Source organism: Hakea prostrata, chromosome 1 (genome assembly GCF_041222555.1).
Source record: "Hakea prostrata isolate BN-2017 chromosome 1, UWA_Hpros_2, whole genome shotgun sequence".
In the NCBI taxonomy this organism is placed as follows: domain Eukaryota; kingdom Viridiplantae; phylum Streptophyta; class Magnoliopsida; order Proteales; family Proteaceae; genus Hakea; species Hakea prostrata.
Genome location: NC_142600.1, coordinates 12,871,966 through 12,889,072, shown reverse-complemented (window position 1 = coordinate 12,889,072; position 17,107 = coordinate 12,871,966). Strand labels below are relative to the sequence as shown.

Here is a 17,107-nt window from a genome sequence, read left to right as displayed (position 1 = left end):
GGCTGGGGTTCGGTAGTGATGATAGAGATGGAAACGTTGGGAAGTGCTTCTCTGCTTCATAAAGACGCCCTTTTTTATTTTATTTTTAACCCTTTTTCTCTTCAAAACCGATAAGCTCTTAGAGAGATGATGATCAGTTAACTGGTAATTGGGAAACCTCTGATTCCCACTCGTTTTTTCTCAGTTTAACAGATAATCTTTCCAAATCTAATGACAGTGAGGAATTAAATCTAGGCTGCCAAGAACAAGAAGTATCCCCCAAGTATCTCTTTTCTTGTCTTACCAAAAAATAATAATATAAATAATATGTCTTTTCTTGAATATAAAGCACCTTATTAAGTATATCTCAACGTTCTACACTTCTACTTCTACCCAAAAAAATCCTTCTACTCCTACCAAATACATAAACGTGGTGGTTGATGATAATAGCTCCTCAAGGATAGAGAGACTTACATGTAATGGGATCATTGGGTCCCACCCTCTAAATGAATAAACCGTCTTTGGCATAGGATAGCCTTCTTCCTTCTTGTTGCATAGGTATTTTTCTTTTTTATTTGTGGTTTATGATATGTGATTTTCTTTCTTAGATTCAATAATTGTGACATTCTGTTCTTGTAATTCCAGCCGTTTGATGTGAAAATGTCACGTATGGCAATCCGAGAACATCAACAAATGAAGTTTTGACTAGGTGTTAGATCTCAAAAATTGAACTTAAGGTTTAGAGCGATTCAAATTCAATGTATTTTCATGCATATAGGATTTGCTTAATCAAATTTTTTTTTTTACTCAAATTTAACCAAAAAATTTAAACTATATATGTCTTCTAGTCGTTAGAGGGATGAAAATGAATTTCCCATGTAGATTGTAAAAAGAGTCCAAATTTAATTATTTATTTAATTGCCTTTTATGATACCCTTAAAAATATTTAGTGCATTTTTTTTTACGAGGATACATATATTAATTCACATAAAAGACTACAGTAAATAACTTCTAACTTTAATTAGAAAAATCCCACACTAAAATATATATATATATATATATTGTAAAATTAGTTTTTCCTTTGGATAACTTGTAAACAATATTTAAAGAGGGGGAATAAAGTAGTAAATTCTATTAAGTTATATGCAGTTTTATTTAATGATTATTGTGACTCATTTAAATCATAAATTAGAATGTAGTTTATTTCACTATCATTATTATCATGTCCCACACATTATAAGTTTTACGATCATTACAGTCTCTTACAATTAATTAAGCATCACCGGATGAAATCTTACCCATTTCAAATAATATTAATCAATCGCTATCAAAGCTTGAATCACTACCAATTTTATGTAGAATATATGATGGACCCATTAAAATGATTATATTGTGATTTTGGTTGGTCCTAATGACACTTATCAAGGTGTATTTATATTTGATATCCTTTTTGTTTTTTGTATTCTCTTTAAAAAAATATAATTTCCAACAAATAAACTGAAAGTAATTTATCATTGTATCATTATCAAAAAGCTGTCTTCATCTTGTACATTTTGAAATATATATATAAAAGGATAATAATAAAATATATTTATTAAAAAACATATTTAAGTATAACAATAGAGTTTTGAAAATAATAAATTATCTGACATCTCAATAGGTGTTAATAAGAAAGCCTTTCGATTTTTATATTAAAACTTTGGGTTTGTATATCTGAATAAGTGTTTCCAATCGAAATAAAGGATTTTTTTTTATATAAAAAAAATTCATTATATATGTTATTTGAATGAAATGATCCAAATATGATTTTCACTAGTGAGATGATTCATTTGTTAATGTATATAATGAGCATATCTAGTTGTCGTTTTGATCCAAACACAATATATAGCTGACTAGTTTATGAATTGTATAAGGTAGTTCATTTATAAATATCAATTTATAGAGACAGGATCTTGCTCTAAGTCACAAATAATATTAGTAAAGTGTCACCAAATAACACATAGTTTGTAAATAGTATCTTACATTTCAATCGGTATTGTTAAAGATGTTTTGTTGTATTCATTTTGTTTAAGAAAGTGTTAGGTATATCGAATAACCAAACGGTCCAATCAAAATAAGTAGTTGGCAAGACTGATGATATAGTAGTTCAAGCATTACTAAAACAATAGCATATTTGTATGAGATTTTAGTTTATAACACAATGATTTGTATAGGACCTTGTCTTTCAAGTATACAATATTCGATAATTACGTATTCATGTTTATAATTACAATTGTTGTTTACGAAAGAACCAGGGATAACAAAGATTAATATCTTCATTTTATTTTTTTTTTTTTTTCCTCTCAAGTGAAAAGAAATTCTAATGAGTCACAGGAGAGTGGTTAAGGGAAATTGAAAAGAAAGAAAGACATAAAAATAAGGTATTATCATTAACCACTTCAGTTTTCTAATACCCAAAAAAGAATTCTTTCAATTTGGAAGTATTGGAGAAGAAATACTGTTTCCATTTGTTTATTGATTATTGAGAATGAAGAAAGAATACTTGACAACTGAGATTTCTCAAGTAGAAGACATTCTCTTCTCTGACCTTTTTCCTCACTGTTGGTGCGGTTGGTGAGCTAAGTCCCCAACTTCTCCATGTGTGTCCAAAGGCCAATTCCAAGCACAACTCTCTCTCTCTCTCTCTCTCATTCTCATATCCTAGTGGTTGTTGTTGGATCTAATTCATTGTTTTAAGTAATCAGTGCTTAAGTCTTCTTCCTTCTAATTAGTTTTTTTTGTGAAAAGCTTAGTCTTCTCATACAATACAAATACTTGATCACAGATTATGGTGGACCATCAACAAATCCCAAATGTCATCACAGATTCACAAGCACCTTTTGCTCTGGGGAGAAGATATGTGTAGTGAAAGAAGCTATTCTTATTCTTTCCTTGAGTCAAGTTTAAGGCAGTTTTTCTGGGTTTCCTTTTTTTTCTGGGGAGCTTGAGTAGTTGAGTTTAGTTTTTAAAAGGAAAAATAAAAAAGATGGGCAACGGGAACAGAAGCTTTTTCCCTTTTGCAGGGGAAGGTAAGGTTACCTGCAAAAAGCAATTTATTGGTTGCCGTTAGATGGGCTTTTACACTGTTTCAAATTCAAACCCAAGATGGCGGGCAAAGCCTTCTGTAGTTCTCTTGAATTCATGTTTACATTTATGGGTATTGATTGCTTCCATTTTATTTCAATACATGGATTTGGATTAAAGTTTGAAACGGAAGAAAGTTTAATCGAAGGCAAACGGGTTATTCATTGGTTTCAAGTTTTCCAAAAAGTTTTTGAGTTGTTGTCATTAATTGATTTGAGTTTTTGAGTTTTATCAGATTCTAACAGTTCAATACCCATGGTTTATCGGTTCAAAATTGAACCATATAATTAGGTCCATCACCCTTGGAGACGAGTCAATCCTATTAATCTCTATGCTAACTATGTTTGATATATTTATTTCTTCTGCAAGAAGAATAACAAGAATCAATAGAATAAGTGTGCAAGTTTAACCTCAACAACTCGAATCCATTCGAACCAGATGGCCTGTTGAGATTTAGGCTGCTTTGGTTGCGTTTCGGATTGGATTCCAGTCGACTTTGGTTCTTTGCTCGGAATTTATGTGATTCCACAATTTAATGTAAAATGGTGATTATGTAAAAACCACCTCTTCTAATAAAATCATCAAATTAGAGCCATCATATAAATACGAATGATTCCATGGAATCACAACTTATCGTGGGAAAGTTGAACTTTATGCTTCTCTCTCCTAATTAGGACCTCTTCAAGTCTCGTTTCTAGCTAATACCTTCCTTGCATCATCTTTCTTCGACTTCTGCAAAATCAATCTTTCGTTTCCAGCAATACCTTCGTCTCTCATCGTTTTCTTTGGATCTTCTAATCGAAGGCATCTAGGTTGGTAATGTGCAAAATCAAAGAGTTCTTTCAATTCTGCAAAAGCCCCAAATTCTTCCAGGGTTGCAAACTCTATTTTTTAGGGTTTTGATGCGAATAGGGTTTCTAATGGAAGGAATGAAGACCCCGGCATATTAGAATTGTCATAGCCTTATTATTTTGATTCCATCAATATTCAAAGTGAAAGTAATGAATTGAAACAAACTTTTATAAAGTGATTGGAAGGTGGTTTATAGAGGTTGAATCCACTAATAGAACTAGGGTAACCAAATAGTTTTTTCAGACAGATTCATTTTTCAATATCAAGATAACTAAATGATTTTTCAAATTGATTTAGTTATTAAAATCAACAGAACCAAACATTTTTTTTTATTACGAATATGATTCTATAGAATATGATCCTACATAACCTAATTCCATAGAATCATGATTATCTAGAAACATGGTTCTAAAGCCGACTATAGGGAATTGCATAACCAAACGCAACCTAAAGAAATCTACTAATACCTAGATGCAAATGTGTGCTTGTAATGGCATGTATATTGCTGCTAAATTCCTTAAGATTTCGAGTCACTAAAATTGCATTAGTGGTAAGCATGGTTAGCCAAATAGTAGATACTATTAGCTCCAGTAGCAAAGAAATCTATAAAAAAAAATAAGAAGAAAACTCCTAGTGGGAAATATTTAAATCAAATTCTAAATCCATTTTTAAGATCTAGACCTTTTAGTTAATTAATTTAATAGATTATTAAACAAAACAGTGGTTCTACTAAATCTGGATGTTGGTTTATCTCCTTCCACAATATCCTAATGTTGATTTTGAGCTAATTCTTATTTGGAATAAAAATTCTTATTTGAATGTCTTAATAATGCATATGAAGTGAAATTAAATGACACCTAATTTCTTGGACCACTTCCTCATATGTATAAGGGAAATTCAATGAGTAAGAAATGGAGTCAGAAATTTTGGAAAGATCATTACACCTGGATTCAAAATGTTTCTTCACCTAATAACTTGTTGCTCATTTCCCAAGTCAGAGTTGGATTAATGAGAATCTATGTAGTAGGGTATGGGGTTAGTTAGGTTCCTTTGTTAATTGTAGCAATTTCTAAGTCAATAGCAGTATCCTATGTCTAGCTCACAATGCCAATCCTTAATCATTTGATAAAGCTCTGAGACATGGGCTCAAGCTGTGTTATTTATCAATGAGGCAAGTGCTTTTATTTATAGAATCAATAAGTATTTTACAGAGATATGACTCTTTACAACGATTGTAAGTAGTTGAGAAAATATAGAAATATAACTCTTTACAATCTCATAGGTAGTTGAAAAAAATATAAGCGCTTTCAAATTTGAATTTTAAATATTTGAAGACACTAATGAATTTCTGTTGGACTCTCTTTGTCACTTAAAGTCTATATGCTAGCCTCAAGGAAATGATCAAATCAAGCAATGGAAAACTAAGGCCGATTTAAAGTGTGCATCTCAAAAGATAGAGAAAAGAGAAGAAAAAAGTATAAAGATGCATGGAAAAAATGAGGGACGTGTGATTGATTGATTTTTTATTTTTAATTTTAAGGGCGATGTGCTTTATAGATAGTAACGTTAGCCTCCAAGATAGTAAGGCTAATAAGGTCTTGAGTTTGACCTTCCACCCTCCAAAACCTCCCCCCCCCCCCCCACCCCACCCCTTTTTCTTATGATGATGACTGCTACATTATGGTTTAGACCATTAAACCATTGTGAACTGTTTGGTTGAGAACATTTGCCTAAACCTTATTTGAATAAGCTGCTCAAGCACTTTTCACTTCTTGGGGGTAATGTTGGCCTTGAGGAATGTCTCTTAATGAATGTCACATGGCATTAGGGACTTCTAAACATCTTCTTTACATGGCACTCAGAATGTCACTTCTCAACAAAAATAACGCTATGAAGGTATTCATTTGGCTTGTCTTTATCTAAACGTCAATCAAAGCATTAAATTCAGCATTAAATGCTCTGGAGTACATTAAATGCCCAGCACCCATCAAGAAGCCTCCAATTTGTTTAAGTATTTTTGAGTATTGTTCTCTTACAATTTGTTTGGAGATTAAAGGGATGGATGTCACGTTTGAGACTATGTGACTCTAAACTAATGATCAATTTGGGAGAAGGTGCAGTTGATTCGAAACTTTTCCTCCAGAAAGTTTGAGTTCTTAACTTAGTGATTAAGTTATCTGCTACCATCAATCTCAACCCTCCATCTCAATGGAAAATGATCCTACGATCAAGATTTGCCTCCTCAATAGCAAAGATTTGGAGTTGGTATATATGCAATACATTTAGAACAAATAGAGGTAAGCCAAGTTATAATAACTCTAGACATTCTTTCTTAGAGCACTAACTCCTCAATTTGAGGATCTATGCTTGTCTAATTTAACCTAATCATTGAAGGGGGTGGCTTCACCCCAGAATTATTGGCCCCAAGGTGGTTGTACGGTTGAAAGGACTCGGAGGATCTGAAAAGGCCCCCTTCATTATTTGGTGGAATCGAGCGAAGTGCGGAAGCCCCACTTTCACATATCTTTGATCCACAAGAACCTGGTTCAGACTAACAGTGGACCAAGTTGCACACAAACTGATTTTGGAACAACAATGACAAAAAAATAAAAATAAAAGTAATCCCCCCAAAGGAATTGCCAAAACCATATGAAAAAGATTGTTGAGTTATTTATTAGATTTTACATTCCCATTCACATACCTAATTGGAAGATATAGTCACAAACTTTACTAGGGAATTAGGTTGAGAAGGAGTACATGTTCAACCACAATAAGCTAACTCTATAGCAAATGCTTAAACTATAAAATTCTCTTAACACTCCATCGCAAATTTGTTCAGTTAATAATGACCGACACCTCTTAATAAAGGGATCACAGATTTTGAATCTCTTTATATGATATACACACTAATGCCCTAATATAAAGTCCCCCGATATATCCCTTAATAACTTTTATTTTGTGGGATACAGCTACACGTCTTGACCATATCCCCCAAGTATTACTGTAGAAACAACACAATCAGTTAGAGCAGTCAGGATCCCTTGGACTTGTCATTTCATCATAACCAGAAGATTTGACCAAAAGTTGCGCACTAGCATTCCTAAATCATCATCAGGATATGTTAGCAGTACCAAAAGCCACCGAAAAAGAGAGAAAAGGAGGGAGAGAGGTAGGTGATGGACCTGATGTTAAAGCATATATTTTCCTGTCAAAATGCACAGTGTTTATTCGGTTTGAAGCTTCAAATCTCAATCATGGCAGCCATAGTACTATTCCCTCCATAATCACCTACACGACGAACAATGTTTTCCATGAAAAACATTATGGATTCTTTGACGTCTCAACAACCCTCTTTTTCATTTATTCATTATTGATGATTAATGTCTATCTATACCTTGGCTTCTCATCAATTAATCAAATACTTACTTAATTTCATGGTTAACTAACAAGATGAGCAGCTCAGTTTGGTGGAAGAGCTTCACGCCTTCACCAGACAGACAATTCAAGTAGGAAAGTTGGCCCATTGTCCATGCCTCATTAGCCCAGTTTTTTCGCAAAGGCCCATTACTTAATAATGGCCCATTAAGAATCCCTGGCCCATTTTACAATCTCAATGATTCCAACACATCCCAATCCCAAGTCCCAACCACCAAAGGTCCCACTCAGTTCCAATGATATATCGAGACCGGTACGTAGCGGTATTGTTGCAGTCAAAGATCGGTTCTGCTTTCGATTCGATTCCTGATCGTTCGAACTGGAACGTTGGTCCAGCCAATTGGCAGCAATTCGTTTTTGGTCAATTTCGTCCGATTCGATTTGATCCGATTCCAATTCCATGATTCCATTATCTAAACCCTGCGTTAGCAACTGGTCAACTCAATCACGGCTTATCCAAATCAACTTTCCATATTACGATTAGAGGAAAATTAAGTACGGATTCAACGTTAATTACCGTTGGAAACACCAAAACGGCAAAATGCATTCTGTAGCTGAAACGGTCTCCACACGTGAAGGCGAACATCATAAAAATATTGATAATTAGCTTTAAGGCGCCATAATTATTGCAAGGATTGCCAGCTCACTCAATGCAAAGTTGCATCTGGAACGTCAAATTAGAATCAGTTTGTGAATCAACAGTAACAGTGATTCTCTGATACTAAATAGCCGCATGAAGATCCGCATGATTTTACGACCAAAATATCCTCTAGGACGCCATAGCGGACCTAGCAGTAACTCCACTCATATAATAAGGGCAAAATGGTAAATCCAGGCACTGTTAATACGGGATTACAACGATTTTAGGATGGTGAGGTGCCACGTGGCAAACGTTGTGATGGAGCGTTAGGAAGTTTCGAATTCCGTTTTTCGATTTCCCAATTGGTCTTCCACGAGATCATCAGTACAGTACACGACGACTGAAGTGGAGATGAGCAGGAACAGATGAAGTTTGAGATCTGGAGAAGCAGAATCCGATCATGCACTTTATTCTTTCCTGTTTCCTTCCTCTGTTATCGTGATTTCTCTAAATTTACCGAGTTTGGGTTGGTACATCTTGCAGGCTAAGCATCAGGTTTACCTTTTTCATTCCATTCTTTGTCTGTTTCGCTTCTTCAATTATGTATTCTTGGAAGGCACTCATCGATTTGGTTTTCATTTGCACATCCAGATCCCCAGCTTTAGTCTTGAAGTGATAATGGCGACTTAAGATTCTTACCGGTCTCACCTACTCTTAAGGACTAATCAGGAGAGATTTTCAGGTCTTCTGAATCTTGCTGATCGATTCTGTCTTTTTCTGAAGTTTAAGATTCTCGTACATGATCCTCTCCTTCGTAGATTTCAATTACTTTAGAATTGAGTTTCTTTGTTTATTCTTTCCTCTATTTTTTTTCGCTTATTTTCCCCCTCCATTGTTGATGGTTGCAGCTAGGAAGCACTCGAGCTCAGCTTCGGTTTCAGATCTCCCTCTCTCTGGTTCGACTATGGGAATTTGTTTACCGAAACCTAAGAATTTATCCGCAGAAATTGCACCATCGGATTATGTCCGAAGCAGTCCCATACTTAGGTTGTACGGTTCGCCGTCAGGCATCCGAACGTCCTACATTCGTATCGCACTTCTCTTCAAAGCCGTTCCTCTGCAATTCCTTCCATCTGATATCACTAGTCTCTGCTCCTCCGATTCGCCAGTCCTGCAATGCGGTCCTGATAGAGTGTCTGGATCTAATGAGACGCTGCTGTGTTACATCGACACCAAGTTCCCTAACCCACCGTTGCATTGGGGAATGAATTCAGGACCTTCAGCTTTTAACTACTTGCAGAAACAACGACCGTTACAATCGATCGTTTTGGCGGTAACTCTGCAACACAAGTGCATCACAAGTCAGCTCGGAAGGATCGTCGATATTGCGGAAGATCTTTGTACACGTGGATCACCATCCGCCGTTGATTCATCGATGAGAAACCTGCGAATGGAGTTGAGGAAGTTCGGGAGACGCTATTCGCATCTACGGGATTTGATGCTGGAGCACGCTCAGATGGAGGAAAAGGTCATCTTTCCGGTGTTGGAGATGGCTGATCGAGGTAACTGGACTGGTTGTTAGCTTTATTTGTTACGTTGTCTCGTGTCACATCCTATCAACCAAAAAGAAAGAAGAAGAAAAAAACACACAGTAACAATCGGTTCGTCGATTTTGGCGCAGGTCTCTCTGCAAATGCAAACGAGGAACATGCTAGGGATTTACCCATAATGAACGGCATCAAAGAGGCCATCAAGTCTATTGTAGTTCTGGAGGCTGGGAGCCTTGTATACCAAGAAGCCATGTTTGATCTGTTCAACCGACTCAAAACTTTACAGGTTTGTTTCAGTAATCATTACTCATAAACCACACTTCCACAGAAATTTTGCATGGTCCCCACCTATATCGATTCGGCAATTAGGCATTCGAGTTTAATTATGTCCCAGGCACCGAGCTCATGCACTAGTATAGTGGTTTGGTTGAAGGTTGGTGACTAATGGGTTTAATAGTTCTAACTTTCTGGCCCTCAATTATGAATTGTTAGGAGAATAGTAAGGACCACTTTGAGGAGGAAGAGAAGGAGCTGCTGCCGCTGTTGGAGGCCGCGGAGCTGAGCAAAGAGAGACAGCAGGAAATGGTGGACCAGTGCTTGAATGTAATGGAAGGTACCCACTCTCATTTGCTTATGTTTCTAATGGAAGGCCTGCTCCCTCAAGATGCCATGCTGTACTTGGACATTCTCGTCCGAAGTCTTGACAATGATCGAGCTGCAGCCATTCTTCTCACCTTGATGAATGCTTGGAACGAGAACACGGCGTCCACGCCCCATGACTCCGTTAAAGGCTGCTAGTACCTTGAACGGCAGAATCTTCTGTTGGTGAGTTCTTCATGGATTCCATTTATTTTGTGGGCAAGGCTTCGATTCTGCTTTTCTTTGCTCACTGCGTCTTGGGAATTGAAGTAGAAACAGTTAAAACTAGTAGACTCACTTGAATACAGCAATGGCTCGGCTCAGTATCCATAAGAACCTAAAATGGGCTGCAAGTGAAGTAAAGAAACACATGTTAGCCCGGCCCACTTGTAAGTCCGTCAACAAATAAATAAGAAGTTCCACCCAAAAAATTAAACCAAATAAACAGGAAGCATCAGCAGATTAGCTGATTCTTGGATACAAGACATGAAATTGTCCGAATGAGCATTTGGTGGTTCTGGGATTTTTTTTTTTTTTTTTTTTTTGGGGGGGGGAGGGGGTGGGGGGGGGTGTTAAGACATTTGGTGGTTTAAGCCCCCAGGAACTCAAGTAGTAAAAATTTTGAGAGGCTTCAGGCCTCTGGGCGATGGTAACACAGTAACACTCAATTGCCACAAGTACTTATCCAATATGATATATAGGCCCTCTGAACCACAATGCTCTTTGGGTAATAAATAAATTATTCAGATGACAAAAAGCTCAAGGAAGGATTACATGAAGGCACCAACCATGGAATGGAACTAGATTAATCTGTTGAATACATCATCAACAAGACCTTCTGGCTAGGGTATAACCAAGGATGTATTGTCTTTAGTAAACTATGTAGTTCCAATGAAGTTTTTGTTCATTCTCAAAGAGCTTAACAGCATAGCTGATATCTTGGCCAGGAGAGCTTTATCTTGTTCAGGAGGGTAGGGTGGGATCCCGCCAAATTCGAGCTGACTGAGGTCTGATCAGCACCCTTGCTTTCCCATTCTAATGAATGATCAGTTTTTGCTTAAAAAAAAAAAAATTTAGCTAGATTTACTACTCTAGAAACGCGTGTAAAAAATAATGATTGAAATGGTCCTAAACATTGATACCTCATCAATAATAGGCTGGAGCTCCTTTTTTTATGACCCAGCTGAAATATGAGAACATTGATTCCCGTGTCATTGCTCAACCGTTTTTGTTCTAACATAATTTTTCTATTTTGGCGTAAAACTAACATCTATGTGTACACTCAATCTCTAGATTGGGTAACTTACAACATGTTGAGGAAATTAATATGCTTAACAACTCAATTTGAAGCCGTTTAGTTTTATCTTGCTAAAGGTTCTACAAAGTTTTGTTTGAGTCATGTTTGGTGGTAGTCCCCACCCCTCTTCTTTATACATGCAAGTTTTAATGCTTCCAGTTTATGTCTGGAGGAGCCTCAAATTATCTTCTTTTTGGCAAAAACCATTGGAAATATTTACTAGTGAAGAAGAAATAATTATTGAAAAGATATATAAAATAATACCTTTACCCCAAAAAGTTGGCTAAATGTGAAACCTTGCCAAAAACGGACCTCTTTTCTGTTTCATGTAAGATGATGATCGGGTACTTATGGATATTGTTGGGTACTTGGGTAGAGGGCCATGACTTGAATGCTACCAATTAAATGCGCAGCACTTGCTGCCAACGGTCGGGATTGAAATCTTAATTGTTCATCTTGTAGGTGGTTGAAAGCTAGATGGACGATTAAGATCAAAATTTTGATTGAGGTTTTGATATCGACCATTGGTAGCATAGGCTGCACAATGCAACACTTAATTTTTACACTAAAAACGTGAATCTGTATATTTATGAGTATGAGGTCAAATCCAGAGATTTCACCCATACTATCAAAACGTTAAAGATTTGAACCATAATTCAATAAATATTTTGTTGGGATAAATCTATAAATTTCATTCCAAAAATTCAAACTAACCACACAGTTAATTTTATGAACAATGACTATAGAGATTTGAAGTCTGTAGATTTGAAATCTCTAAATTTTTGAAATCTACAGACTCAAGTAACCAAACAGGCCCTTAAATACTTATCTATCTATTGTCACCGGTCTCCATATATCTGCATTGTCCACATTCACGTATTAGGATGTAGCTTTCTATGGTCTTGAATTTTCAAATTAAGTCAATGCCAAGTTTGGTATAATGGTAAGATCCATAATTCTTAGTAAATGTCATGGATTTGACCTTTGCGGACGACAAAGCTCTCTCTGATGATGTAATCGAGTGCGCGCAAGCTGGCCTGAATGAACATCAGACACCAAAAATAAATTCAAAATAAACTTCTACCAATAAAATGCTTAACTCAATGTCCTTTGTTTTGAAAAAAAAAAATCAAATTACCATATGGCAAATTTGTTCATACTAAGGTCTTTTATACGAACAATATATGCTTAAGTTCTATTAATCCACAAAATTTGCCATGTAATAGACATTTAGGCGATCTTGATAAATCTCTTAATGGGAATTAATTAACTTACATTATACATTATTATGTACAATATATATTTGTTTTAACTTTTAACAATAATGAAATGAAATTACCCATTTACAATAAAAATTAATGACGAAATCAATCAGTATAAGCAATTTATAAAACAATAGGAAATGTTGAGTTGTTGACTTACCGGAAGAAAAAAAAAAGGCTGTTAACAAAATTGATCAGATCTATTAAATTAACACAAATATATTTCACACTCACTCTTTTTTATAGATTTTCTTGATTTGTAATTGCTTTTTGACAAAAGGTTTGTCCTTCGAGTTTTTATTGTTAGTCTCTTTCATAGTAGTTCTCCAGCTTTCAAAACGGTTACTAGATTGATTTAACTAGTAAAAAGATAAATAATTTAACACATTAGAAAACTACAAAAGTCTAGATTAATCAACCTCCTCTACTTGATTTTATGTACCCTATGGCTCTAGTCGCGTTACTATAATAGTATGGCATAAACTCATTACTTGATCATGCACTATTGAAGTGGTGTATCCACCGTGGCAAAACACATGAGATTTAAATATTGGGGGATGCAATTGTTTGAATCGTTCGATATCATAGTAAAATATAGTGATCTATGAGCATTATGAAGCCCAAAGAAAGTTCCGATCGGGTCAAAAGTGAGTTGTAGTGATTATCTTTTTTTGTTTATTTGAATCATGTAAATAACACCCTAAATAACAAAACATAAAAAATATTGATTTTTTTAATAGAAAAAATAAGTACATGAAGTTTAAGTATATAGGTTCTCATACATTTTTAGGGTACAATCAGGTACCATGCCCTATTGCATTACCAGGGCAATCGAGTAGTTTATCTAAGTAAGTAACAAACTCAGCATAGTTACAAATATATATACAAAGGCAATTATTTTACGTTAAAACAAATTGAAAAAGACATGTTGTGTGTTGTTTTTTTTTTTTAAATACATTTATAATAGCTACAAGTTGAATTATTGAAAATGAAAATGAAAATAAACATTGGAAAAATGCCAATATATACATTTACCCAATATTTATTTGGCACTCTTATCTTTTTAGAAAAATAAATGATTATTGTACTATTTATTAATTACTATCTTATCCATTGTGCTTTTTGAAATTGTTAATCAAAGTTTAGATTTTATCTTGAATGACTAATGCTCCAATATCATTAAGCTTTGTCAGTTAACTATTGATGTAACGTCTGTGTAGTTTTCAAAAACCCCAATATAAGCCTTACGTTTGTTATTATTTAGGAATAATTATTGGGTACTAATGCCTACTTGCACTATATTTTAATTACTAATTGAGTCATGTTCATTATCAAATTATTGTCACATCTCTCACTTCTAATAGTGAAAAAATCTCTTTTGGGTGTGCCATATTATGGCACGTGGGAGATTAGCTCCCTTAGGAGACAAAGTAGTCTGTCATTTTTTTACTGCTTATGTATTGACATATCCTTGACATAGCCTTAATTTTTAATTTTTTTTGTTAATTAGACATATCTACGTGCGTTTTAATATAAAAAAAACAATAAGTGCCAACACAGAACTGTTATAGTGGTGAAACCAACATCTCTTAGTGAAGAGCTTATTGAAGCCTATTTGTACCAAAAAAAAAAATATAGATCATTGGTTATAAGGAGATTTTATTTAGTTTAATATTTAATTAAATAATTAATTTAAATTCAATAAATATATAATTATAGTTTTTTTTTTTTTTTTGGAGAAAGGTAGCTTTATATTAAAATTTTAAAAAATAAAGGGTTTACAGACGATAGAATTTTTTCCCATTAGCATCATTCCTAATAAGACAGGAAAGAGCTTCAGGGAGATAAAGGGGGTGAAGGTGGAATTCTTGGGTGGATTGCGAGAATCCAGCCAGAAGTCCGCACAAGAGTTCACTTCACGCACAATATATTCAAAAGAACATGCAACGAAATCCCCAGTCAGCTCATGAATTTGTTGCACAAGATCTACTACATACCATGGAACCCGATAAATCTTCTCGTATCATCTTAATAGCTGACTCGAATCGGATCGTATTTGGACTCTCTTGTGCCCCAAATTGCAAGCTTTGAGGCCAATAGCAATTGCTTTAGCTCGCATGAAGGATGTTAAGGCTTGGCATACCACCGGCTATGGCAAATATTGGTTTGCCGATTGTCACGTCCAGTGTCCCATAGCCTCCACGGCTACCAATTTGAGAACCATCGCAATTAATCGCAATCCAACCGTCCGGTGGCCGTATCCAACGAAACATCTTCTCTATGTCAAAACGAATCGAGCTTGGATCTCGCCAACGTTGAAAAATTCCCTTGTTCTCGCATTATTTGGCACCTTGTCCGATGTTGACGGCGGTGTCGTGTTTCCATAACAATTTGGCTAAGTATCGCTGTAGGACTTCGCCGATTAGGAGAGTTAATTCTTAAGTTTCTTTCCTGCCAGATCCTGTACACCGTACATACAAAGCTAAAGCACCGTATTTGATTCATTAGAGTCTTACCAGTGAAGTGATCTGCCACCCATGCAAGCACCTCCTTCCATGATCCAGTGGTAATATGTCTAAATCCGTTGAGCTTTAGTATCGAAGACCAAATCTCATTGGAAAATCCACATTGAAAAAAGATGATTATGATCTTCGTTAGCGTGAGTGCATAAGACACATGTACTATCAATCACACCTCCCCACTTCATGAGTTTATCCTTTGTTTGTAACCTTTCTTTAGCAGCAACCCAACTGATGAAAGAGAAACGTTTTTGGCATCTATTACCCCATATGACCTTATACCATGTAACCGCCGGACATCGTTGACGAATATGTTCCCATGCTGATTTGAGCGAGAATACGCCAGATGAGGTTGGAACCCATACTGGTAAATCATGAGGAATCACCAAGTACAGTTTGGTTGAACTAATGTCTCCCCATCTTTGTTGAATCGTATAATCTGCTGATGGATTTATCCAAACATTATTTTCTGCAATCAAGGTCTTCACAGTATCACTGTGGGATCGGCCAAGAGCTGGTGCAATTAATATACCCGGCTTCCAAAGAGGACCATGCACAAGCCAAGGATCAAACCATAAATTGGTTTTCTCACCATTTTTAATGAGATTCTTAACACAACCGATTACCTCCATTCTAATTTTGAGGATGGCTTGAAAAGTACCTGAGCAACCACTTGGCCTTTGAATTGCCCAAATTGAGAGGTTGTTTAACCATCTACATTTGATGAAATGGACCCAACATGAATTAGATGATGATGCCAAGTTCCACACATGGCGAGCTAAGGCAGCTTTATTCCAATCTTCAAGTCTTCTTAAGCCTAATCCTCCTTCTTGCTTGGGAACACAAAGATCTGACCATGCAATTTTATAGGAACCACTAGCCTTATGTCCCAACCAAAGGAATTTCGCCAACTTACTCTCTAGTTTGTGGAGAATGCTTTTTGGTACCGGGATTACATTCAGCCAGTATGCAATGATTCCCATAAGGACTGAATTAATGAGTGTGAATCTTCCAGCATATGACAAGTGCTTATGAACCCAGTTGTTGATACGCCTGTCTACTTTATTCAAGAGCTCAGTGAAATCCACTTGTCGATACATCCCTGAAGTAATAGGAACGCCAAGATATTTAAAGGGGAAGGTGCCATGAGTAAATCCAAGAACCTCATCAAAGAGATTTTTCATCTCTTCAGCGGCTTCCCAAAGAAAATATGAGATTTTTGTATGTTGATATGTAGTCCAGACTGTTCTGAGAAACGTTGAAAGATGTTCTTAAGGCAATTGGCACTTCTACAGATAGCCTTTCCATAAACAAAGACATCATCAGCAAAGCAAGCCGATGTAATCCCAGGTTCCTTGCAGTATTGATGATGATCAAAGTCTCCCCTTCGAGTTGCTAAAGCGAGTGAGTCAGAAAAAGATTGAAGAACAATATTGAATAGGAGTGGAGACATAGGACATCCTTGTCGCAACTCGCGAGTCGATCCAAAGCGAGTCGATTGTGTGCCATTTAGGAAAATGACGAAAGACGGGTTCTCAACACATTTCTTCACCCACTTAATAAAATTAGTGGGAACCGTAATTTCTCCGAAGGTTGAAAAGAAAGCTCCAATGAACGAATCATAAGCTTTACGAAAGTCAATCTTTCTGCAAAGCGGGGTGTACCTGCTTTTAAGATGGTACCCATGGAGGAGTTCTTGACACAATAGAATGTCGTCTCGTAATTTGGCGACCTTCAATGAAAGCCGATTGATCCATTCCCACCCGTTTGTGTATAACTTGTTTCAACCGATTTGCTAGAATCTTCGCAATAAACCGATACACCATGGAACTAACTCGCGATTGGTCCGAAATCACCAAAAGTTGTTTGTA

The 17,107-nt window shown here is 35.9% G+C and overlaps 1 protein-coding gene across 3 annotated transcripts; it reads left to right on the top strand.

Moving 5' to 3' along the window:
* Nucleotides 1–8,348: 8,348 nt before the first annotated feature.
* Nucleotides 8,349–11,991, top strand: LOC149027584 (hemerythrin HHE cation-binding domain protein). 3 transcript variants are annotated; one of them, XM_089147104.1, is made up of 5 exons: nucleotides 8,349–8,524; nucleotides 8,621–8,711; nucleotides 8,878–9,531; nucleotides 9,651–9,805; nucleotides 10,012–10,639. In XM_089147104.1, exons 3-5 carry the CDS (start codon nucleotides 8,934–8,936, stop codon nucleotides 10,315–10,317), a joined length of 1,059 nt encoding a protein of 352 aa, XP_089003230.1. In that variant the 5' UTR covers nucleotides 8,349–8,524; nucleotides 8,621–8,711; nucleotides 8,878–8,933; the 3' UTR covers nucleotides 10,318–10,639. The 3 variants fall into 3 exon arrangements, with proteins under 3 accessions (XP_089003230.1, XP_089003224.1, XP_089003215.1); XM_089147098.1 differs by lacking the exons at nucleotides 8,349–8,524; nucleotides 8,621–8,711 and adding an exon at nucleotides 11,918–11,991 and having other exon boundaries at nucleotides 8,760–9,531; nucleotides 10,012–10,344; XM_089147089.1 differs by lacking the exons at nucleotides 8,349–8,524; nucleotides 8,621–8,711 and having other exon boundaries at nucleotides 8,760–9,531.
* Nucleotides 11,992–17,107: the final 5,116 nt, after the last annotated feature.